Raw genomic sequence first — 24,167 nt, forward strand, 5'->3', positions numbered from 1 at the left:
ACGTTTCTGTTTTGCAGCTTGAGTCTTTTTGCACTGTTCCCAAAAGAAACTTGGTGATAGAAATAAAAAAAATAAATAAATAAATGCTTGGTATTAGGCGGCACAGTGGGGTTGTGGGTAGCACTGATGCCTCACAGCAGCACGGTTCCTGTGTGTGCATGGGTTGCCTCCAGGTACTCCAGCTTCTTCCCACTGCTCAAAGACATGCTCGTTAGGTCAACTGGTGATTCTAAATTGGCCGTAGGTGTGCATGCGAGTGTAAACCCTGGGATTGGACAAGTGGTTACAGAAGATGAATGAATGCTTGTATTAATAGAATAGAAGTTTATTAAACAGTAACAAAAATCAGTATAAAAAGACAAGATTAGAAACTATTTTCAGTAGCAGCAAAAAGCTGTGCAGACTTCCACAGACTGATTCAACCATTTTTCTGTACACAGAGTAAACAATTTGAAGCTGGAAAACAATCTGGAGCTGCTAGGTCGTGTGTCTGACTGTAGCGATCTTGGTTATGAGGGTCTGCATCTCCTGTAGTCTGGAATCCAGCCACTGTGGAGGTGGTGCGGTAGTGCCCTCTTTATCCTCAAGGAGAGCCTGAAGGGCTTTTAAAGCGCTCTCAGCTGTCTGGATGCAGCGGCTGTACTCCTCCTCTGAACTGGTCTCCTGCCGAGCTCTCTTTGGGCATGGCTGAGAGGGAGGAATAATTACGGAATTCAGTTCTCACACATTTCTACAAAGTGAAATTTGAATCATTGTATAAAACCGCTTAAGTTCAATACTTTATCTAGTTCATTTACTTTTATGAATAAAATATCTGAAATGCACCACATGTGGGCTTCCAACCAAAAAGTCAATCTGGTAGAAGCATAAATCTAGCTGCCACTGATTTGTAAAGTGTGGCTGTCTGTGTGTATAATCAGACAAACTGAAAACATTTAAAGTTAATTTACTAATGCTACTAACCTCAGAAACTGCAACAGCTGCATCAGCCAGTTTGCTGGAAGCCTTGTCATTGTTATCCTCCAGCGTCTCATTGTGCTGCTCAATAACTGAAGCTTCCTGTTTAAGCCTCTGGAGCTGCGACCCCACATCTTCCGGAGCATTCACAGTCTACAGCAAAAGATCTCAGGTCTCACTCACCCCCATCTCGAATCTGCTGGAGATTTTCATCACAATATGCTGATATTCCTTACCTTGCTTAGATAATTGACCACTTTGGTCTTGGTTTCCTCTTCACACAGACTCTGGGAAATGACCTCTTCATGGTTTGTATTCTTAAACACAGGAAGAACATAGTTAAGAATAGTCCTGCACACTACATTTTAAAGATTGTTTTTGGCTTACCTCTGCAAAGTAAGAAAAGGCCTCCAGCGCGTGCTGATGTAGCAGCCAGGACCTGTCAGCCAAAAGGACTCCGAACAGGCTGCTTAGCCTCGGAAGAATTTGACTCTGTGGGACCAAAAGGTTTAACCACTCAGGACTCAGGAAATATATGAATCAGAATTTAGACGTTAGGAGTTTCAAATTTATCATTTGTTTTTCATAAAACATTTTCCTTTTGTGTATGGAATGGGAAAATAATGTCAGTTCCCATCCCTTGAGCAACCATTAGTAAGGAGGGTAAAAAACTCAAACCATAAAATCCTCATTTGTCATATGCGTTGTTTACCTGGCTGTCAGCAGGGACAAAGACTTTCCCCAGGGAGGAGAGGAACTCAAGAGCGGCTAGCTGCAGCTGATCCTCACACTTCTGAGAGACTGCCGCATCCAGACAGATCAGGGCCTGAGATAACACGCCGCAGTCAACAGAAGTACTCTCCATTGTTCAGCTGTCTAATATAGACTTAAAACCAACAGCATACCTGACAAACGACTTGAGGTTCAATGTTTTTCACTACAATGGCTGATATTGACAACAACAGCCGTAGAGTGCGCTGGAGCACAGGGTGGGTCTGTAACTGGAGTATGACACGTTACAGGGAGAATAATCTTGCACTTGTTCCTTTACTGTATCTTTGTTGCGTGAGAAGTTTGTTACCTGCTCTGGACTCATTCGTAACCACATCTGTGTGACTATCCTCACTGAAGAGGTCACACACTGTTCTTCAGGAGACGACTGGCCTCGAACAACAGCCAGGAGGGATGACAGCACCACGTTCTGGTAACACAGGGGACTTTGTAAATACAATGTTGTGTGGGAACGTGGGTGGGTAAACCCAAAGTGACAAGCATTTTATCACTCAACACTCAACTCCGATGTTTTCTTAGCTGGGTGGACAGAATTTGATAGCAGCTGAGCAACACAGAAACATTTGAGTCCAGAGTCCAGAACAGATTAAATTAATGAAAAACCACATGAGATGAGCACAAATTTGTACTGTAATGAAACTAAACCAGCGTTCTCTCCATAATCATATGAGATAAAACCTTAAAATCTGTGCAAGTAACTTCTAACAAACAAAACAGTAAAGTCAGCCGCAGAGAGCACTCACGTCACAGCAGCAAAGGAGAGGTCATGAACAACCTTACTGTATCATGTGTTTTTAGACATGGGAACAAGCTTATCTTTATCTTGATATCACTTGTTGTGATCGTTTATAATCTGTCCACTCTCTCCTCAGTGAACAAAGACAAAAACTTTACTTCAGCCTTGCCCTTGATGTTTGTACTGCTTCTGTTTTGGAGAATTTAGTATCACAAGGTTGTAACCGGGATAAACATTAGTGAGCATGAACTTGTCTTGACATTTTTGTTTTCCTCCTTGCACAATCACCCAAAATTCGCACGCAACTCACTTGATCACAAAGTAGACACCATGGTTTCATGTGAAGAGCAGATTTAAGAAAATCTACTGTTATCTTACTAACATAACAGGGTGATGAAGAGAAAGTGAGATAATTACACTATTGTTACATCGTATCATATACATGTGTATCAGTACGGTACCATTTTGTCCACTTGTCCCAGTTTGTATCCTCCATTATGCCAGTCAGTCAGGACTTTTTGGGTACAGGCAATAACATCCGTCTCCACACGGTGGCGGGTGTCTTGTGAAAGAGCTCTGAGTAAGATATGATGCCACACCGGATGGTTTTCCACTTCAGAGGGAGGGAAACGTGCCACCAGCTCCATCTGGCAAAACAAATACTTTAATTAGTTTAAAATAATCCCCTTATAGTTGGATACAGAGCTTGTATGGGTTTATGTTTTTGTATTTTTTGGAGACCCAATCAAGAGGCATCAGCCAAAAACACAAGCCGGATCTCTATACTAGTGGTTGGAGCAGATGCTTAAAACAGTGGAGAAACTAAATTCGATGAAAAATAAATCATCAGTCACTAAATCTCAACCCAGATATGCTGGACCAATGTCAAGAGAGTGCCCCAAAAAAATCAAATGAGGAAACGTAGTTAATGACTAGTAAAAGATCCAGAGATATATAAAGTCTATGCCAACAGTTAGTTATTGCATTTTAATGATATTGTTAAGTCCACACTATGACTATCAGTGTTTAAATAAATGTTTTTTCCATTTATCAATACAGCACATACTGAACGATCCAAGCTTCAGTTCTAACCTGGTGGTGTGGCGTCATAAGGAAAACCATGCGTTTCAGCAGCAAGCCCAGGTGGAGCAACTTGTAACACTCTGTAGTGCACACTTTCACCTAAAGCAGAAGGGACAGGTTAGGTGAGGGTGTGTGAATGGTGAGTGTGACACTTCTGAATGAGTACATTCATCTCTACATTCAGTGTAGAAGAGAGAACTGAAGCAGTGAGTCGTGTGGGATCCAGCTTAATTAAATTCCAAGAAAACCAACAGTCACCTTCCTTAGGACGCCGAAGAAAACAGGACTGGGTATCATACTTGATAAACTACTGACAAATTAAGATGTAATCCAAAACATAGGTTATAGGAATTCAGTAACTTCCACTGAAGTTTGGATGTACAGTCACGGATGAAATTATTCATACGCCTGGCAAATTTTGACTTCTTGACTGGAAATGACACAGACGTCTCCCTGAAGATGAGACGATGTACAAGAGGCATCATTGTGGAAAAAATTATTTCTCAGCTATTTAAATCTGAATAAAAAATGGCATGTCCAAAATTATTCATACCTTTCTCAATAATCAATAGAAAAGCCTTTATTGGCCATTACAGCAATCAAACGCTTCCTATAATTGCTGACCAGCTTTTTGCGTGTCTCCACTGGTATTTTTGCCCATTTATCTTTAGCGATGAGCTCCAACTCTTTCAGGTTGGAGGGTCTCCTTGCCATCACTCTGATCTTTAGGTCCCTCCACAGATTCTCAATTGGATTCAAGTCAGGACTCTGGCTTTCTTAACCACTTCTGCTGTGACTTTTGGGTCGTTGTCGTGCTGAAATGTCCACTGGTGCCCAAGGCCAAGTTTCTCTGCAGACTGCTTGATGTTGTTGAGAATGTTGATGTATTGCTCTTTTTTCATGGTGCCGTTTACTGTGATTAGGTTCCCTGGTCCACTGGCTGAAAAACACCCCCAAAGCATTAGGTTCCCACCACTATGTTTGACAATGAGGATGGTGTTCTTATGGTTGAAGGCTTCTCCTTTTTTACGCCGAATGAAGGATACATCATTGTGGCCAAACAATTTTTGTTTCATCTGTCCATAAAACAGAAGACCAGAAGTCTTCTTCTTTGTCCAGATGAGCATTTGTAAAGGCCAAGCAGGCTTTTGTGTGCCTTATCTGGACAAGTGGTGTCCTCCTTGGTCTGCGTCCGTGGAACCCAACAGTGCGCAGCGTACGTTGGACTGTCTGCCTTGAGACGTTGCCACCAGCAGAGCCCAGATTCACCAGGATGGCCTTGGTGGTGATCCTTGGATTCCTTTTCACATCTCTCACTATCCTCCTGGCCAGCACAAGGTGTCACTTTTGGCTTCCGACCACGTCCTCTGAGATTTTCCACACTGCGGAGCATCTTGTATTTTTTTAAAAATACTTTACACTGTAGTCACTTATAGCCCTTTCCTGACTTAGACTGTGACAGTTTGCAAAGGGTATGAATAATTTTGGACATACCACTTTTTGTTCAAATATAAATAAAAGTGGAGAAATATTTTTTTCCACAGTGATGCCTCTTGTACATCGTCTTATTATCTTATGGGAGATGCCTCTGTCAAAAACTTGCTGGTTGAATAAAAGTAACTTTAAGTCAAAATCTGCCAGGGGTATGAATAATTTCCGCCGTGGCAAGTCATTTCCGCAGAAATCTAGCAAGTCTACGGTGTGAAGATTTACCAATTATATTTATAATTCATTAGTTGAAAGTGCGCTGTTAAGTAACATTTGCTGCAAACTCTCTTCATTGCAAATACAAAGCATAATAAAACATATTCTCTCATGTCTCGCGTAGTTTTCTGTTCTCTACCCACCAGCTGAGCAACAAGAAGGACATGATGTAGACAAAGTTCTGCTGTCCCGTACCTGCGCACACAGACAACAAAATCAACTGTCAGTCTTACAAAAAATAAAAATAAAATTCTTATAACTAGCCTTTGATGGAACAATAGCCGAGTCCAAATGTGTATGAAGCATAGCGTGACACACAGAGTGCAATAAACTAGCTCTGACCTAAACACGGTGGCACAGTGAATACTCGGTCTGTTTTCATGCAAACAATTCAATTCAATTCAATTTTATTTACAAATCGTCTCAAGACGCTTTACAAAACCCGGCCTGAAACCCCCAGAGCAAGCCTGAAGGCGATGGCGGCAAGGAAAAACTCCCTTTTAACAGGAAGAAACCTTGAGCAGAACCCAGCTCATATGGAGGGATCCATCTGCCTAAGGCCAGCCGGGTAAAGACAGAAAAGAGAGAAGTATGTGAATAAAACTGTCAATTAAATAGTCAAAAAATTCCAAGTAATCTATACAGTTAAAAGGAGAATGCACTGTTGACCCTCACAAAGAATAGTGAAACCTGCGTTCCTAATCGCTCTCACCGTGCTGTGAAACACCACACATCTGTTGCCAGTAGAGCTGTTTGAGTATCAGCCTGCAGTACAGCACTGACCAAGCAGCGTTCCTGAAAAAGCAAGATAACGGACAGGGGAAGTCGGACACGCATTAGGGGGGGAAAATTCAAAAGCCAGGAAAAAAATAATTGTAAAAATACACAGACACAGAAAAACGAAAGTAAAAGAATAACTTGCTCTGAATAGCGGGAAATCCTGCACCGATACACAGATAATGGCACAGATTAGATATCACAAATAATTAAATTCCAATGCAGCGTTTACAACAAGACTTCGTGAGACCTTGGCGTTTTTCATTTGGGGTGGGGAGGATATGTCGTCTTAATAAATAAAAAAAAATATTAAAACAGTCAACTCTAACTAAGATGCTATTCCACTTATTTCCCCACAATGCATACAGTAAATTAAATGTCTGCATGTAGAGTCAGATCAGTACGTATTAAAGAATATTAAACTAAACTAGGGATTAAAATAATGTTTGAAAGGTCAAAGCATGCATATTTAGGACTTACAACAAGGATACACTCCTTGAACCAAAAGATTTTATACCTTGTCTTCAGCTTTAGACATTATTACCTAAAAAGCACGAGAGTATCATGTCTACTGACATTGCATATAATACAGTGTAAGTGGGTTGATCTCACCAGTATGGGAAAGAACACCGGTGGGAGCACAGCCACGTTGGCACAGAGGTGCACGCAGATGTGGTGGTGCAGCGTGACCTGGACCTGTGCCTTACCCTTCAACATCACGCCTGGCAACATTCCCGGGACCTTACGCTCAGTGTAGCATCGCCGGAAACTAGTAAACGTGGCCTGGTAGAGAGGAAGCCTGAAGACAAACACAATGGAAAGAAGCTTTGAAGTATTTCAGAGAGTATGCCAACATAAAAAAAAGTTTTCTTTCACTTTCAAATCACGATAAACTTAACATTTCCAGGTTATTGTCAGCTTGATACACTAGTCCATATGTGATGTAATTATTACAGAATGCACTGCTCAAAAAAATGAAAGGAACATCAGATCTCAATGGGGAAAAAACATGGTGGATATCTATACTGATATGGACTGGGTAATGTGTTAGAAACAAAAGGAAGCCAAATCGTTTGATGGAAATAAAAATAAAAAGCCAGAGTCACCTCGAAAATCGAAGTGAAAAAATGGAGCGACAGGCCACTCCATTTTGCTGACCAAAAAGAATGAAGCAAATCAAAATAGCAAACGCAGTTTGTATGGCTTTCACGTGCTTGTATGCGTGCCTGACAACATTGCTCCTAATGAAAAGACAGATGGTGTCCTGGGGTATCTCCTGCCAGATCTGGACCAGGGCATCCCTGAGCTCCTGGATAGTCTGAGGTGCAACCTGGCAGTCGGATGAACTGAAACATAATGTCCTGAAACATATTGTAGGGTCTGACAATGGATTTCATCCTGATTCCTCCACATGTGCTCAGGGTGAACCTGTTGTCATTTGTGAAAAGCACAAAGTGCCAGCGGCAGACCTGCCAATTCAAGCTCCACGGTGCCACCCTCATGAAGTCTGTTTCTGACTGGTCAGAGACATTCACACCAGTGGTCTGCTGGAGATCATTTTGTAGGGCTTTGACAGTGCTAATTCTGTTCTTCCTTTCACAAAGGAGTAGATAGCAGTCCTGCTGATAGGTTGAGGACTTCCTATGGCCCTGTCCAGCTCTCCTAAAGTAACTGCCTGTCTCCTGGAATCTCTTCCATCCTGAGACAGTGCTGGGAGACACAGCAAACCTTCCGGCAATGCTATGTGTTGATGTTCCATCCTGGAGGAGCTGGACTGCCTGTGCAACCTCTGTAGGGTCCAGGTATTACTTTGCGATACCAGTAGTGACACTGACACTAGAAAAACGCAAAACTAATGAAAAATGTCAGCTGCCTCCACCTGTAACACCATTCCTGCTTTAGGGGTTGTTCCATTGTTGCCCTTCTAGTACATCAGTGTATTTACAGTGTATTTACACAGTTCAAATGTATTTAAAAAAAAAAAAAAAAAACAGCTATGCAAAAGAAAAAATAGAAAATCATAACTTTTCAAAAAAATAAATAAACCCCATTTTCTTACCTGGGGGTCTCCTCTGAGAACTGACTACCAGTGTACCAAAGCTGCAGCACCTCCTCTGGTTGACAGGCCAGCTGTCCCATGATGTTTACCAGCAAGAGACACTGAGGAAGCTCATGTTCAGGACTTAACCCTGCAGACAGCACGTCAGTCAGTCAGCAGCTAGAAACATGATGTCAACATTTTTTGCCCAGTATTTTATCAACATTATGCCAATTACACCGGTCTCCTGTATACACAAACTAGAGAGAGATCAGCATAGATAAGATTAGAAGTTTTGGAAGCTATGAGATTCAATAACACATTGCATTATTAATGCAATATATTGTCAATGCTGACCAAACGCAATGGATTAGACTGGTAAAGGACAGGGGAAGTGAGACTGTGATGTTTCTACTGTGTACTAATACTGATAAGTATGTAGTGTGTTCACAATGGAGAGAATAAACAAATAATGAGAACAAACATGTAAACAGTGCTCCTTTTGTTATGGTTTTGAATGTGATATCAGTTACAATTAAGATAAACAAACAGTACATTCTGGCTGATTAGTCTGCCCTGCCCCAGTATTAAGTTTTTAAAGTCGTGACTCCATTACAGAGGTCAACAGGAAACTATCTGTCAGCCTAGCGACGCTATCTTTGAATATTGGCAAACAGGACAGGCTTTAAACTCACGCATGTCCTGCTGGAGGACAACTTCGGCAAAAGACCTTAGAGGCAAAAGCTGAATCAGGAAGGCATCCATGGGAACCAGAGCTGCTGCATTCAGCTCTTGAGACAGAGCCACAGGCAGAGCTGGAGCAGACAAGCTGGGAGGGAACTTACTAAAAGACATTGAGCATAATCAACATAATCAGACACACAACATAAATCTGAAAATTTGACTTAGGTTGCTTTCTGTCTAACTACACGTACCTCATGATCTGCAAGTAGAGCTGGTGAAAGCAGCTACAACACTTTGTCAGGAAATATTTGAATTCCTGTTAAAAGGATAAAGAATGAATGCTCACTTGCTTTGTGGTCTGAAGTCGGGATAAAAAAACAAAACAAAAAAAAAACTTGCATGAGGTTTTCATACAAAGAAGTGGTTTGCCCACTGATTTTAATGTTTATTACCTTTATGTAATGGACCAAAGTGTTGGCAAAAAATCTGCACATCTTTGCACTTTTCTGGAACAGCTTGTACTCAGGGCTTTGTGTGGCCTCCTTTAAAAGGACAAAAGAGCATTAATAAGAAAGGTACTCAAGATCAAGTCTACTTTTGACCTTAAACTATTAAACATAAGCCCCAGTACAAAGGGTTACAACACAGGAAACATACATCATTTTTTTGCCACATAGGATACATCAAGTACTGTTAAAGAAACATCCATCCTTGTGCTGACTTTTGTTTTGTATTAAAATTAAAGCATTCCTACAGTACCTGCAGACCAGCATGTTTAATCTGATCAGCCAACTCTATACAGTTGTGGAAGGAAGCCAGCAGGTTGTCACACAGACTGTTACAGATATCACCATGATGTAGATACTCCTCCACCAATGACTGGTACTTCAGACTCTGTCTGAGGAAAATAATGACAATAAAACATGTCACTTAGTAACCAAAACAAATATTTAAACTCATCCAACTGTAGTATGGAGGTTAATATAGCATTAACAGTACTGACTTGATGAGGAACTTCCATGTGTTTGCGTGCAGCGCTATGTCGAGGTTGGAAATTATAGAGCAGATATCCAGAAGGCTATGAATCACTGGGGGAGGAGAAAATTATGTTACATTTTTAACTGCATTTGAATAAGCGTAATAAAGAAAAGACTTTATAACGGTGAACGGGGGAATGAAACACATAGGGGATGCATATGATCACGTACAAACTGACCTGAAACAATGTCAGAGACTTCCTCCTCTGAGGCACTGCTGTCGAGAGAGATTTTATCCAGCAGCTCCAAGAGACCCTTCTGGAGAGAATAGGCTTCCTTGAAGAGTCCCTGCAGCAGGTCTGCCACCAAGGAGAGACGTCCACAGTAAACCACCTCACTATCCTGTAGACAACATGGTTGAAATGATTTTAAAATTTGTCTTGATGTCCACAAGCTTTTTTTTTAAAGAAACAAATCAATTTACAATCAGTTGTAAATGCATTTATGTTCCTTTATATCCCTAAGTGGTTGAGTATCCTGCTGCAGTAAGATGATTATTACACTAGCCTTGAGCTAATTAGGTTTTCTCCTGTTGACAGCTTAGACACACGCTGAAATGAAAGATGGAGTAAACAATAAAGGGGAACTGTATACAGAAATGTGGCACTACTCACTGTTTGATCTCAACAGTCAGCTATGTTAATCCAACAACTGAAATTTTAAACCATTATTCTTATACACCACATTTCCTGCAGATATTAAAGCATAATTATATTATCAATTAATTATGGCAAATATTAACAATGATTATTTGATTTATTTTTATCAATTCTATTCATGTTTTTAAATCTAAAGTCTAAATATACCATTGTTGTTATAGCAGCTACTGCACGGCATAATTTAAGATAAATAACGACATTTTACATATGAATGGACTGGAACTGTCACAAGTGACCTGAACACACCAACCTTACAGTGCTGAAACGTTTCCCTCAGGACTTTCAGGATACAGGTGGGTAGCGAGCGGATAGCATCAAGTTCAGGGATTTCCTCAAATGACCCAACGTGACGCACACAAGTAGACAATGCATAGATTATCTGCATCATTGCCTGAAACAGACAAAATGATCTTGTAACAATATCAGGAGGAGTAAAGTGAGAACAATGTACAATATACCCTAATGTAACTGGGTGTATATATATATATACCTAATATACCCTAGTGTAAAACCCGGATCTTTCGAGGGATCCGGATCATTCTGAGTCACTCACTGATATGAGCCGAGATGAGAATGGCGCTTCATTCGCTCACTCACTCGTCAGAGAAAGAAACTCATCCCTGCTCTCGGTTAAGCAGGGATGCATGAGCAGCGGGTATTAGTTGGTTAAGTTTGGTTTCTCCGCGTATTGTGCTAAGTGAATGAGCGGCTGAGTGCCTTTGTTTCCGCTGCTTGCTAGTGGTCAAGTACGTTTTGTTTCTCTGCTGAGTGAGATGTAAGATGTTTGAGTGGCGCCGTTTATTGATTACATATAAATCAAATGTGGTAGGACTCAACTAAGCAGGTTAAATAGACATCTAGATCCATGATTCTTGAGTCGTCTTGATGGATGGCCGGTTATATGAGCCGGATCTGAATCTTTTTTCCACCTCTAATAATAACTAAATGACCTGCTAGTACAGAAATCTGTGAAAACCTCTAAGAATTTTGATTAAAGGAAGTCTTATTCATTTCTAAAGGCACTTTGTTATTTGTTTTCCTAAAAAAGGTGGAATTCATTCGACCCAAGTTATTTTATTTTGTACTATTAATTGAGAATTCTATATTTTGAAAAGTATTTCTTGTGATACAGCAACTGTTTTGCACTTAAGGAAGGTAACTGCCAATCTGTATTTGTTGTGAATAAGAGCAGCTTTTTGTTGTACAGGCCGCTGCTAAAGGCACACTATTTTCCTGTTGGTTCCAAGGTGGAGAATATGTTGGATCATTTGGTGGTCTTACCTAAATAAAAGATAATGGAGATACATTTGTTTGGTTACTTTAATTAATGGATACAAAATACCTTGTTTAAAAGTATGAAGTAGCCACAGAGTGAGAAAAATAGAAATCCTGAGTGGGGAAAAAAAGATGCATCGATAATCGTGATAATCGCGATAATCGTTGAATGATCGAATCGTAGCACCCTGAATCGTAATCAAATCGAATCGTGAGGTGCCTTAGATGGCACACCCCTAATATATACTGCGTATAATAAATGTGTATGATGTACATTGTGTAGAAATACCTGTAAAATGTTTCTCAGTAAGGCACACAATTCAGTGTTTTGGCTTGAAAGTCCACCAACTTGGTCCATAATCTCTTTCAGCATGCTGTCAAACATTGTGACTACCTGCAGAGTGCCAGAGTCAACAATTGAACCATCAAAAAAAAAATAAAAAATTGGTATATCCTGTAATACATAAATGCTAGTGAAGATATTCACATGATACACGTTGTTTACCTTAGGTAAGATCTTGGAGAAGCACTCATTTTCCAGCTCTGATAAACCGATATGAGGGATGAACAAGTCTGTAATTATCTTCAGTATACCTGTTAGGATGTAATACACAATAGCTCGATCTTAGATTGGAAAAGACACAAGGAAGACAGGTTGTAGTTATAAATAATGCAAAAAAAAAGAAACTCACGTATGTGATCATCCCAGCTGTCAGACTGATGATGCAAAGAGTGAAAACAGTCAAGGGAAACAAACAACATTACAGCAAGTTCTTTCACACTGTACAAACCTGATAAATACACTCACTTGAAAGTTCATTAGGTACAGAAGTGTAAATTAACTAATTCTTATATAACAGTCCTATATTAAATCTTAGGATATGGTAATCAGCACTTGCTTAAAAATAACTGAGTGTAACTGGTGTAGGTGGGTGTCTAAGTAACATCCACATGAATGCCGGGTCCAAAAGTTTCCCAGCAGAAGACTGCACTGTCACAAGATGGTCAATGTTATTTACTTCTCCTGTCAGTGGTTTTAATGTTGCGGCTGATCAGTGTACATACTCCCATCCAAACCTACCCTCAGATAACATATTACATTACACAAAATTACACAACAAAAACCGAAACTATGAACCGTGTAATCACAACAATGGACCATGAAACATAAGGTTGCGTTAGAGCGGATATGGTGAGCTTTGGCAGGACGGACTTGAGCTCCTGGCGACAGGTTTCCTGACTCCACTGCACCACCTCGTCCAGGAGAGAAGTGTTGGTCTGGGACATGATGAAAGTCGCCGAGGAAAGTCAGCACTGCTGTCCAAACGACATTTTTAGACAGTGAGTGAGTCACTGAAAATGACTCCGGTTGGTACATAAGCTGTATCACTATGTTTGAACAGAAGAAGCTACATAAACGGCAGCTAGCTTGTGGCTTTGCTTCTATGTTTTGTTAAAGGTAACGTTTGACATTAGCATTAAAGTTTAGTTTGAATACGTATGACTTCCTACCGTAAACGCGAGACGGACTCTTCTGTTCATAAAGTCACGCCAAACTTTTCTACGAGTGAGTTCATCCAAACGTTGCCATTTTATATCATCAACGACTGAAACAGAGAAAACATGAGCGAAAACGAAGCAGATGGTTAACTGCGGACAAACCGGACAAACATACCGCGCGCCGTTGTTTGAGTCGGATGTGTCGTCATGGTAGACGTTGCTCATCTTCCCGCACTCCAATTGGTTGAAATATTGATCTTCTATTATTTCCAACCAATTAGAGGACAGAATGCACGTAGAGCGCTGAAAATAACAACTGTCCATATGAGCCATGGAGATGAAAACGCTAAGTACGTATAAGTAGTTTGTATGGCTCCGTATTTATTTATATTTTTTATTTATTAGAAGCTTTATTTAAAATAAGCTTTAAATGCTACTAATTGTATACATTACCACAAATATAAATCAGATTTTCTTACATTTTGTAAAAAACAACAACTTTAAACTACAAATATGATGTAATTTTAAGTCTAAGGGACTCGACTAAATATGATGATAATGAAATATAAGTACTTATATTGGTTTGCTGAGCAGACTAACAATTAAAACAGTATCATACTTACTTATAGATTCTTCCCTATCTAGGTTTGTGAAAATATCTTACGAAATACTGTAAATCCATAAAATAGCAAAATGATATATTCTTATTACATACTGTACAAAAAAAATACTGTTAAAATGTTACATGCCTTTCAATATATAGGTAAAATGACCCAGCTTGAGAGGCGCAACATAAAGTGGAGACACATGACATAGTTACAAAAATAAGAGTTTATTTCATTCAAAAGAAAACAAAATGCAAGGATTCAAGGAGTTTATTGTCATTACACACATGTTGGTACATGAGGTGGAACGAAATTAGTTACCCTGGTCACAGTGCAAGCGGTGGAGGCTTAGTTGTGGGCTTTGGTTGTGGCTTTTTGTTGTTTAAGTAGGCACTGGGACACTTTTAGTGCATGTTTTGTAGTGATTGTTTTAGTTTTGTATCCCAGGCCAGTGGGAAGGAGCACACCTTTAGCTATAGGTTACAGCTATTAGAGTTTTAGAGTTTCTCATACTTGCCTTGTGTTTTCAGCAGTTCCAGTTTTTGGGTTAATCCCTGATTTAAATTCAGTAAAAATATTTGCTTTATCTACCGTCTCTGCCTCATCAGTCACAACTCTGTGTCCTTATAATTTGCATAACATAGGTTTTCTGCTCTTGATATCCTGGGGTGCAAGTCTCAGGTGGCGTTGTCGGTCCCTCTTTATTTAACATTGCAAACTCCCCCCACTCCATGCCACATGCAGCTGAAAAGTAATCTTTCTAGGCCTCTTCAACAAGGCCCTTTATTCAGTCTTCTCGGGTATGACTGGTGATTAAGCACAAGCCAAAAACACTTGCAGAAGGGCGTAACACCTCCACCCTCAAAAGTGATCCTCCAGGAATCCTGAAAATGAACAAAGCCCCTCTGCAATCACGCCTTATCTTCCAAGACGTGCAAAAATTGATGCTGTTACACATTACACAACACTGACACCAGATACAAAACATGTTGCATGACCCACACAACATAGGGCATAAAAGCCACAAACCAAATGGACAAAGGTTGGCAACAAATAATCCCAACACAGTGAACTGTCCTTCATGCAGCTAGCAACATCACAACGTTAGCCACCAAAACTGGGCTGACTTTCCTACAACACTAAAGGTCACACGTACATACAAAACAAAGCACCTGTATTTGCCGATGTTTGTACAGTCAGTGGGCATGTTCACACATAATTCCTCCTGTCAGCTCACCTAAAATATCCGAATCTTGAGAAAGAACGCTGTGAAAAAACAAAGGCCACCGACTTCTACCAGATGCCACTACAAAATTAGAGGTTCTTGCTCACAGTTAACCTGTTCTCTCTACCTAACAGACTGAAATTCTAAATAACTAGACCTCTTCGTCGGCTTTCCCGGGCACGCCAGGGGCCACCACAGGGTTACCGCACAAAACATAAAGTGGTGATGGTCACCCGGAGGCTTTCTATACCAGGCAAGTTCTACAACATGCTAATTTACCTTATGTGGCAACGTTAGCCTGACCCTACTTACGTCTTTGAATAATCCTAATTGTCTCCCTAGGAAAAAACAAAAACAAAAAAAACAACTCCGGCATTCAGTGTCCACAAAAAAGGTCCTAAAGTTATCCCGTACAAGCCCTCATTCCTTGATGAGCCTTTCCCAGCTGTCATTGGCCGAGAAACGGGGTACACCCTGGACAGGTCGCCATTCTATCGCAGGGCTGATTATTTAACAATAATCAGAAAAGACTTTATTGCCAAGCATGTTTAACATTTAATATGTTCCTTTTAAGGAAAAGAAGATAGGTGCAACAATGGTTATTTTTTGAGATTCAAAGAGACAAAGACATACAGAATAGGCAATGGGCATAATGTTTAGTAGGCTATAACATGTATGGTATGGCATTTCATCTTCTGTAACTGCTTGTCCTGTAAAGGGCTAACACAGAGAGACAGACAACGATTCACACTCACATGCACACCTATGGCCAATTTAGGATCACCAGTTAAGTTAACAGGCATGTCTTTGGACAGTGGGAGGAAGCCGGAGTAACCGGAGAGAACCCACGCAGACACAGGGAGAACATGCAAACTCCACCACTCCGTCCACGGTATGGCATTTAGGATACCTAAAATCCTCCGTCTGAATCAGATTTATAAACTGGTTCTTCGATTCATTGTTTCCTAGTGATTTGTATGTTCCCAGTCAACTATTATGCATTGTTTTTGTTTGTTTTTTAATATACATGCAAATTTACTACATTATAGTAACAACTTAAGCAAACAACATTTACTACAATAAAGGAAAATTAAAGAAATCGACTCAGAAATCAGAATTAAGAAATTACATATAAAGTTCAAAGATATTTATAACTGGAGTCTGGAATTTCTGTTGACTCTGACTCGACTCCATAAAACCATTGTCTGGTTGGCTATTGTTTCACTGATATGATCTTAAGTATACAAGAAAACCGTGCTGACCTTGTTGCGGCTCCCGGTTCCCGACAACTTGAGGTGTGAGCTGCTGCTGCTGCAGGAAGGGACTAACCCCTTTTTCAGGAAACAAGACTCCGCACTGATCCCTATCTCTCTTCAGATGGGGTATATTGCAAATGTGAGAGTCTCATTAGTTGATAGTTTTTCAAATTAGAATAGTATCAGCATTAGTCTTAATGTAAAACAAAAACAACTACAGTGATATATTTCCTGTAGATTAGTAGTTCTGCAAGATTTGCAAAAGGACGTCATGCACACAAAATGTAGCTTGTCTTTCAGCATCGAGTAGTTGTACAGTTATTTCTATCATTATAAACAAATATAAATCCATTGTATCTGACCCTCTCTTTGTATATGAGTGAGCATATGCTGTTGATTGATGAAGATTACAAAGGCCTCTTACTAGATTATAGAATCAGATCTTTCAGACATAATAATACAAATGTATTATGATTTGGTCATAGACAAGTCTACTGTTTTATGAAAGAAGATAATTTACATTCTAATAAAACCCTTGCTGCAGATGCATTTTCCGAGAAGAGGTTTGAGCTCAAGGCTTCTACCTTGTTAGCTGACCTCCTCATTTGTAGATAATGGAAAGGTTATCAGTCTACGGAAACCGCCTCTGGATAGGGATCCAAGCTGGAAGGAAGATACCTTTTGTTTTTCGTTTTTTTGAGGTCACAGGGTAACTGGCAGAATGCAGCCAGTGTCAGTGCCTGCTGATGAGGGTCAAGGAGAAGGGAGCTCTCGTTGGTGTGAGCTAATTCTGTCTCTGCAGAATTGGATGCCATTCTTCCTCTAAAGGTTTTCTCTGTAAGTCATTAGACGCGTGGTGAGTCACAACCAAGAAAATAAAGTATTGCAAATTATGTGCCCAACTGCTGGAATACAATGTACCTTTAAAGGTCCTGTCATCCTCGTGGGAAAAGCCCAGTGAAGACTGACTGTCAGGCTAACAAAAACATTTGGATTTACTGGAAATAAGATAATCGCTGCATACCTCTACAGTTTCTGTGATCATTCCCATACCGCATATTTATACCAGCAAATGAAAGATAAAACTAAACATTTTATCAAAGAGTCCTATGATATAGAGTATGACATTTTCGTTGAAATCAACCTTGCTTGAAACCTTAAATGCTAAATATAGAAGTGGAAGAAACAAGAGAAAAGGATCAGGTCAAGTATGACTCAGCTCAGGCTATTTTCACTTTCAGCCACTTTGTTTTTTCGTTATCTTGGTGGTTTTTAGATCTGGATTTACTCATTTCAGTATTATTGTCTGTAAAGGGCTGTGGAAGTTGGTTTGATGTTTATCATGACACACAAATGAAAGCGCTGAAGCGTGACTGGAAACAAAAGGCCCCCGCTTTTCTAAAAACCAAACTTTCCCTTTGGTTAACAGGATATGTCTGTGATTCCAAGTGGCTCAGCCTTTCCTGTATGGAGTTTACGCTTGGCAAAGAGACCGACTGAAATCAAGCCAATCAAACACAAACCCAAAGTTAAAAAAAAAAAATCATTCTATTCTGGGTAATGTTTGCAGATTCCGTCTTTCAAATTTTGGGTGTACGCGTTATCCTGCCTTCAAATACACATGCAGAGCAATATGTAATTGCTTTTTAGTCTTTTCAGATATACAAGCAAACAGTTAACTGCTGAAGTACTGTTAGAATTTATTGACTGTTGTACAGAAGGGTTAAAGCATTACTATGTGGTTTCCGTATTGGAACTGATAAATAAAGGCAGACATGTGAAAGGAGATGATGTTTTATGCTCCTTATTTTTTGTCATCAGACCAGGAGATGTCATAGTCGCCGAAGGACGTCTTCAGCTTCTCTGCAGACACAGAGTGGTCTGCTTTGCCAAAGGCCTGAAAATGAATACAAGAACATCGACATTCACAAATGATATATCTCTGAGGAGGTGTATGAGTCAGCTTTTCCAAGAGTTTCGATTCCAGTGAACTCACGGTTGATTCTCCAAACACCCTGAGTTTCTTCTCTTGGCTGTTGTGCTCTATCTTCCCTCCTCCAAGGCATTGACACTCCATCCCCAAGGCCTCCATAGCTGGATTGACCTTCTCAAATATGTGATCTGCAGATTTTGGAAGCATTCAAACAAAAGTTGCAATCCAGTTTAGTTACAGGACAGTCACACACTTGGAAGCAATCAACAAATGCAGCAATTCACTTAAACTTTAACTTCTGCTGCCTCCAATTTAGGCAATAAATGAATAAATACTAAGAGTGGCAAGCATCCCATGTCCCTGTGCAGTCTTTATGCACGCTATACGTTTGGAAAATGCACCAAAATGATCTAGAAATGCGTAAATACTGCAACAGCGCAAATCAACTGTTTTGATCTGCATGTCATCTGAACCGACGCACTTGATCCAACTCCTGCAGAAAACTCTAGTCACGAACTTACTGTGATACTCTGCACTTTTTGTGCCTCGGACTATGTCTTTATGCACATCGCCACCTTTCACTTTCACTCTGACCAGTATGTACTTAAAAGTTCCCTCCGGATCAATCTCTACATCGGGGATTTTGGCCAGAGCGTCTGCCATGGCGAACGCAAGGTGTTCAGAGGTCTACTGACCACCCGATGCGGCTACAAAAATGGCTTTATATGGATTAGGAATTCTATTTCCTGTCTTAAAGGGACAGGCCATTTACAATATGCAGGCTAGTACTGCGCTCGCACGCTGGCCCCCCCATGTGGCAGTAAGCCGGAACTGTTTGAATTTTAAGACCTTGTAGGAACTACTGATGATGATGACTAAAGCTGAGGCTATCAGGCATCACCGTTGTAGCCTGTAGCAACCAAACAACAACCTTAGTGCTTCAAAAATAACTCCTGAGCGAAGCAGCAAATGAAAAATAATTGTGATAAAAGTGATAAAATGGACAGGCAGAAACACGCACGGAATCTTCTTGTCTAAGTTCCCCAGGTAAATTATTCCATAATTTTGTGCCCAAAGAAGAGAGATCAGTGATATGAACCAACTGGGAAAATTCATTGCTCAACCTGAGGGAATTTTTGTAATATTTACTCACTCATTTCCTGTAATCGCTTGTTTCTGTAAAGGGTTACGGGGGGGCTGGAGCCTTTTTCCAGCTGTCATCGGGCGAGAGGCGGGTACACCCTGGACAGGTCGCCAGTCTATCGCAGGGCTAACACAGAGAGACAGACAACCATTCACACTCACATTCACACCTACGGCCAATTTAGAATCACCAATTAACCCAACAAGCATGTCTCTGGACGGTGAGAGGAAGCCGGAGTACCCGGAGAGAGCCCACGCAGACACAGGGAGAACATGCAAACTTCACACTGAAAGGCCCCAGATGGAACTGAACCCATCCTGTGAAGCATCAGTGCTAAGCGCCACACCACTGTGCTGTGTTTTTGTATTATCTCTCTGCTAAAGTAGTTATTTCCTGTAGGCAGAGAACTAATTTCCGCTGGTGCCTATCTGTAAGGTCAGAGGTCTGGATGAAAGTTTTTGTTTCAAAAGCATGGATTCAAGCAGATGGAAGGTTTTTGGTATGGGTGGATTCATCTCTGTTTGCTGGGCGATCTCTTGAACCAGGGATCCATCCATCCTGCAGCCTTTTTGGAACCCAGTTTGAGTTTATCAGACAGCCACACACCTCTCTTCAAGGACTGTGTTATCACGCCAAATAAGACTGACAGATAATACAGAAGTTAAATAAATGATTTTTCTTTCCTAGTGTTATGGTGGATTGGCGATGTCTCGAAATAAGGTCTGTGTTTATTATATAAAGCCCACTTTTAAATGCACGATAAATAGTCTACGTAAGCAATATATCCTTATCATAGTTGCGAGTGAGTTTCTGTCTTGACTTTTTTTCAGTCTGAGTCAATCAGAGAGTTTATACTATGTCTCTGGAGGAGGCATGGAGGTTAAGAGGTGTCAAACAATAGTGGCGACTGTCCAGTGTCTGAGCGCCAAGAGGAAGGATGTTAACTGTCACTTCCAGAAACACGGGCAGCCTGCAGGCGCCTCTGCTGCCACACCACATATTTCCCATCCCTAGACACTCATCAGCACGTGTATGTCTAGTGTATTGCGGCCTCTTTCTTCTTCTGATGAACACTTTCTTTGACTGGACATGTCAATTCATTTTTCTGAACCATGAAAAGCAAGTTCCTCTCTGTCTGTTGAGCACGAATCATTGTACACACTCAGTTCAGAGCGGGTCTAATGGAAATTATCTCTCTTTAGGGCTCATTTGTCAAAAATAACACCATTTGACTTTGTTTGTTGAATGATATATAAGAGTTTCAAGTTCAAGAAAGAAGACCTGGCAAGCTGAAATCTCTCTCAGATACTGCTTTATCAGCTCAGAGGATTTCAGTGTTTCCAAAACAAATTTTCCTATCAGTGGCTATTTATTTAATACGTGCATATGCGTGTGAATTTCTCCTTTCAAGTTCAGCACATTAGTAGCTACATCATCAGGGAATTACTTCAATTCTATGCTGAAGTAAAAGTACTTATACAGCTTTGGAGAATACTTTAATAAACATCTCATACTTAAGACTGAGTTCAAAATGTAGAAAAACACTCAAACATACATGGACACGCTCAAAAGAAAAAAAAGTCGCCACCAAAACACAAAGGTCACTCACTCTAATATTTCATTGCACGGCCTGTAGCTCTGTTTACAGCACACATTCGCTGTGGCATTGTTTCAACAAGCTTCTGCAATGCCACAAGATTTATTTCCATCCGGTGTTGCATTGATTTTTCACCAAGATCTTGTATTGATGATGGGAGAGTCTGACCACTGAGCAAAGCCTCCTCCAGCACATCCCAAAGATTCTCAATGGGGTTAAGGTCTGGACTCTGTGGTGGCCAATCCATGTGTGAAAATGATGTCTCATGCTCCCTGAACCACTCTTTCACAATTTGAGCCCCATGAATCCTGTCATTGTCATCTTGGAATATTAAACATAGCATTGGGTTCTACTGTTGTTTTTCTTCAATGTGATTTCACCAAATGTTTAAATGATCACCGATCACGATCAATCAGGATTTTTTTCCGACCACATTTCTTCCTCAAAAGCAATGGATCCCCACTATCCTTAACCCAGTTTTAGTAGTTTCTACAATCTCCTTAGATGTTTTCTCTGCTTGATGCATGCCAATGATTTGACCCTTCTCAAACAGACTAACATCTTTTCCACGACCACGGGATGTGTCTTTCAACGTGGTTGCGTAAGAAATGAGAAGCAGCTCATTGCCATCACCTGGAGTTAAATTACTTGTTACTGAAAGATAATCACACATGCAGTAATTATCCAATAGGAGGCTTGTACCTGTTTGCTTAGTTAAATCCAGGTGGCGACTTCGTTTTTGGCCAGGTATAGTTCAACCACATGCACTTTAGCACAACAGTCCTGCAACAAATCCTTCATGAAGATGAAATGCTCCTTTAAAAAAAACAAACAAAAAACTGTTTCATAGACATGTTGGTTCATGGTCATTTGGAGGTTGAACTTTGTAGTGCTGTTAAACTGCACTGCATTATATAAAGAGAGGACAAAATTATAGAATCAGTTCAACATCGTCATGAAGTAAATCTTCTAAAGGGACTAAACCATTTTAATAAAAACTGTTTATTATTACTATTACTACATCATAGTAATAATAAAGTAAGGACTGTTGTAACTGTTGGGACTGTTGTATGTCAGTGCATATGTATAGTTGCATTTAAATTAGAGGTAGGACTTTAAGCATGACTTTAAAAATACAGACTTTACAAAATATTAACGCGTTAAAAAATCAACACATTTAATTGCAGTTTGCATTCCAAACAACGCAGAACTTTTGTCAGTGCACCATTTCCTGGTACACCGATTACACTGATGCACACGTCAGAGCTCTTCTAACGGCTACCAAAATGGAGGAATTGGATGAAAGCACTGAAGCCTTGATGGAAGCCTTGATGGAAGCCTTGGTAAAAGCAGGGTTTTGTGCAAATTGTGCCAAAAAAAAAGAAAAAAGAAAGAAATTTGCAGTTTTGCATACCACCAAAAGCACTTCAACCCTACGGTGCCATCTAAATGCAAAGCATGTTGCAGTGAGCACAGAAACCGTCAGAGCTAGCAGTCCCGGTCCGAGTACGAACAAGACTGTCGGCAGCCCAAACCAATTATATTTTTTATTTATTTTTTATTTTTTGCACAATTTGCACAAAACCCCGCTTTTAAAGTTTTAAAGTCAATACTGTTACTTAAAGTACTTAAAACGGCACTTTAACTTAAGGTCTGTTCAGTTTTGCCCAGGGACTTTCTTTTTCTACTGTTTTGAATTGAAATGCAATTAAATGCGTTTTTACAGACATTAAAAGAGCTTGAGTTTACAATATTCATATCTTCAAAAGAGTCATGTTATCTTCAAAAGAGCGCACTTTGGCACTCTTTTGAAGATAACAACGTCCAGATCTTAGAATGCCCTTTGGCACTCTTTTGAAGATAACAAGAGAAGACCATTGGTTTGAAAGAGGAGTAAAGGAAGCCATCCATGTCAGACTGGAAAAAAACCTTCTCTAAACAGAGGAGGTGGACTGAGATTTAATCTGCCATCTATTTACAATACAGTTTTAACTTCTGTCCCCAAAAGTTTTCTACCCCATTTACACCTTGAGACTGGAGCATCTGACAGACAAGGGTCATTAGGACACCATTCATAGGGAAGAGGACGGGGACAAAAACAGTCCCTCCCTCAACGACAGGTAAGTACCCAAACCATTAATGGAAATTAGCTGCACCAGTTTCTGGTTGTTAACACAACAAGCAAGTTTCAGTAGGAGTTTCCTATTTAAACCTCAGACTTCCCACCAGTCCCCTAGAACTGAAGAAGCTACTCGGATGAGTGGTGAAACGTCTTCTTAAAAAACTCTACAAGTCCAGTTGCCTTTTTTGAACATTTTTGGGCAGAGCCATTTCTTGCTATAGGTGAACTTGGCGAATGCTTTGGGCCCCAAAGGTGCATGTTCATCCTCATTTGAGAATTAAACATCCCATCTTTATCTGTAGCTATCTCTTTGTTTGTTACATCCTGTATATGCTTCAAAATAAACGTGGGTCAGGATATAAATAAAATAAACTGCAATGATAAGCTGTGGTTGGTGTTTTTGTGGCAATATTGAGTCACATTCGTTGGACATGAGTGATGTAGCGGGCAGCCTACAGGTGTGATGGGCATGATTGACAGCTGCTCATCATTCCCGTTAGCGAGAATATTAAACAAAACAAATACAGTAGTGGCATCAAAAAGAAGTTATCTCAGTTTCACGGAAAACGGAAGAAAAAGAAAACAGAGGAAGAAAAACGGTCAAAAGATAAAGGCGTTTGTTGGTGACGTGGGCTGGACACTGAATAAAATTAGCTAACTGAGTATAAAAAATTGGCAAGTAAGTAAAATAAAAATAGAAAGTGACGACTGTGCACTAGGCTACTGGAGTCTGTGCAAAACGATTGCATTAGTTGTTTTCGTGAGAATCTTAAGTTGAGACACTGCTCTGTCAGCGTCAATGTTCTCTCAGATATTTGACACTTAACATTATTTTAGCATTACTTAGGATTCATTTTCAAGTTTAGTGTGTATTTTATAGGCCTCTAATTAAAATTGTTCTACTGTTTTATAATTTAAATAAATATTTTAAAGGTTTGTCTTTTGTAAATAGGCATTGTGTTTATTTTAGACTACTGTGCCAGTAGATCATTCATCTTAGTTTTATTTCTTTCACTAACCTTATGTGTAAATTAATGCAGAAA

General features: G+C 40.1%; 2 protein-coding genes across 3 annotated transcripts; both read right to left on the minus strand.

Annotated features, from left to right (window-relative positions):
- Window positions 1–111: 111 nt before the first annotated feature.
- firrm (fignl1 interacting regulator of recombination and mitosis) lies at window positions 112–12,469 on the minus strand. Of its 2 annotated transcripts, none has more exons than XM_084548176.1 (23): window positions 12,435–12,469; window positions 12,248–12,336; window positions 12,032–12,136; window positions 10,718–10,858; window positions 9,988–10,150; window positions 9,775–9,859; window positions 9,531–9,669; window positions 9,224–9,313; window positions 9,023–9,087; window positions 8,783–8,916; window positions 8,109–8,238; window positions 6,662–6,848; window positions 5,985–6,067; window positions 5,416–5,467; window positions 3,578–3,667; window positions 2,947–3,132; window positions 2,039–2,158; window positions 1,863–1,958; window positions 1,670–1,783; window positions 1,345–1,449; window positions 1,194–1,274; window positions 964–1,110; window positions 112–687 (listed from the first exon to the last, which is right to left on the minus strand). In XM_084548176.1, the coding sequence occupies exons 3-23, from the start codon at window positions 12,125–12,127 to the stop codon at window positions 478–480; spliced, it is 2,514 nt and encodes an 837-aa protein (XP_084404302.1). In that variant the 5' UTR covers window positions 12,128–12,136; window positions 12,248–12,336; window positions 12,435–12,469; the 3' UTR covers window positions 112–477. The 2 variants fall into 2 exon arrangements, with proteins under 2 accessions (XP_084404302.1, XP_084404301.1); XM_084548175.1 differs by having other exon boundaries at window positions 8,783–8,931.
- Window positions 12,470–18,013: 5,544 nt separating this feature from the next.
- Window positions 18,014–18,979, minus strand: LOC311490523 (14 kDa phosphohistidine phosphatase). The gene is made up of 3 exons (XM_084548053.1): window positions 18,783–18,979; window positions 18,325–18,449; window positions 18,014–18,225 (listed from the first exon to the last, which is right to left on the minus strand). Exons 1-3 carry the CDS (start codon window positions 18,922–18,924, stop codon window positions 18,133–18,135), a joined length of 360 nt encoding a protein of 119 aa, XP_084404179.1. The 5' UTR covers window positions 18,925–18,979; the 3' UTR covers window positions 18,014–18,132.
- Window positions 18,980–24,167: the final 5,188 nt, after the last annotated feature.

This window comes from Chelon labrosus (assembly GCF_963514085.1).
Source record: "Chelon labrosus genome assembly, chromosome: 7".
NCBI lineage: Eukaryota > Metazoa > Chordata > Actinopteri > Mugiliformes > Mugilidae > Chelon > Chelon labrosus.

Bases quoted from the DNA above. Each gene is read 5' to 3' on its own strand.
- firrm (XM_084548175.1), bottom strand. From the start codon at position 12,127: ATGTTTGACAGCATGCTGAAAGAGATTATGGACCAAGTTGGTGGACTT. The intron at 9,088-9,223 runs GTAATAAACATT...TCCTTTTAACAG, and splicing joins CTTTGGTCCATTACATAAAG to GAATTCAAATATTTCCTGAC. The intron at 6,849-8,108 runs GTAAGAAAATGG...GTTTGTCTTCAG, and splicing joins TTCTCAGAGGAGACCCCCAG to GCTTCCTCTCTACCAGGCCA.
- LOC311490523 (XM_084548053.1), bottom strand. From the start codon at position 18,924: ATGGCAGACGCTCTGGCCAAAATCCCCGATGTAGAGATTGATCCGGAG. The intron at 18,450-18,782 runs GTAAGTTCGTGA...CAAAATCTGCAG, and splicing joins AAAAAGTGCAGAGTATCACA to ATCACATATTTGAGAAGGTC. The intron at 18,226-18,324 runs GTGAGTTCACTG...ATTCATTTTCAG, and splicing joins GGGTGTTTGGAGAATCAACC to GCCTTTGGCAAAGCAGACCA.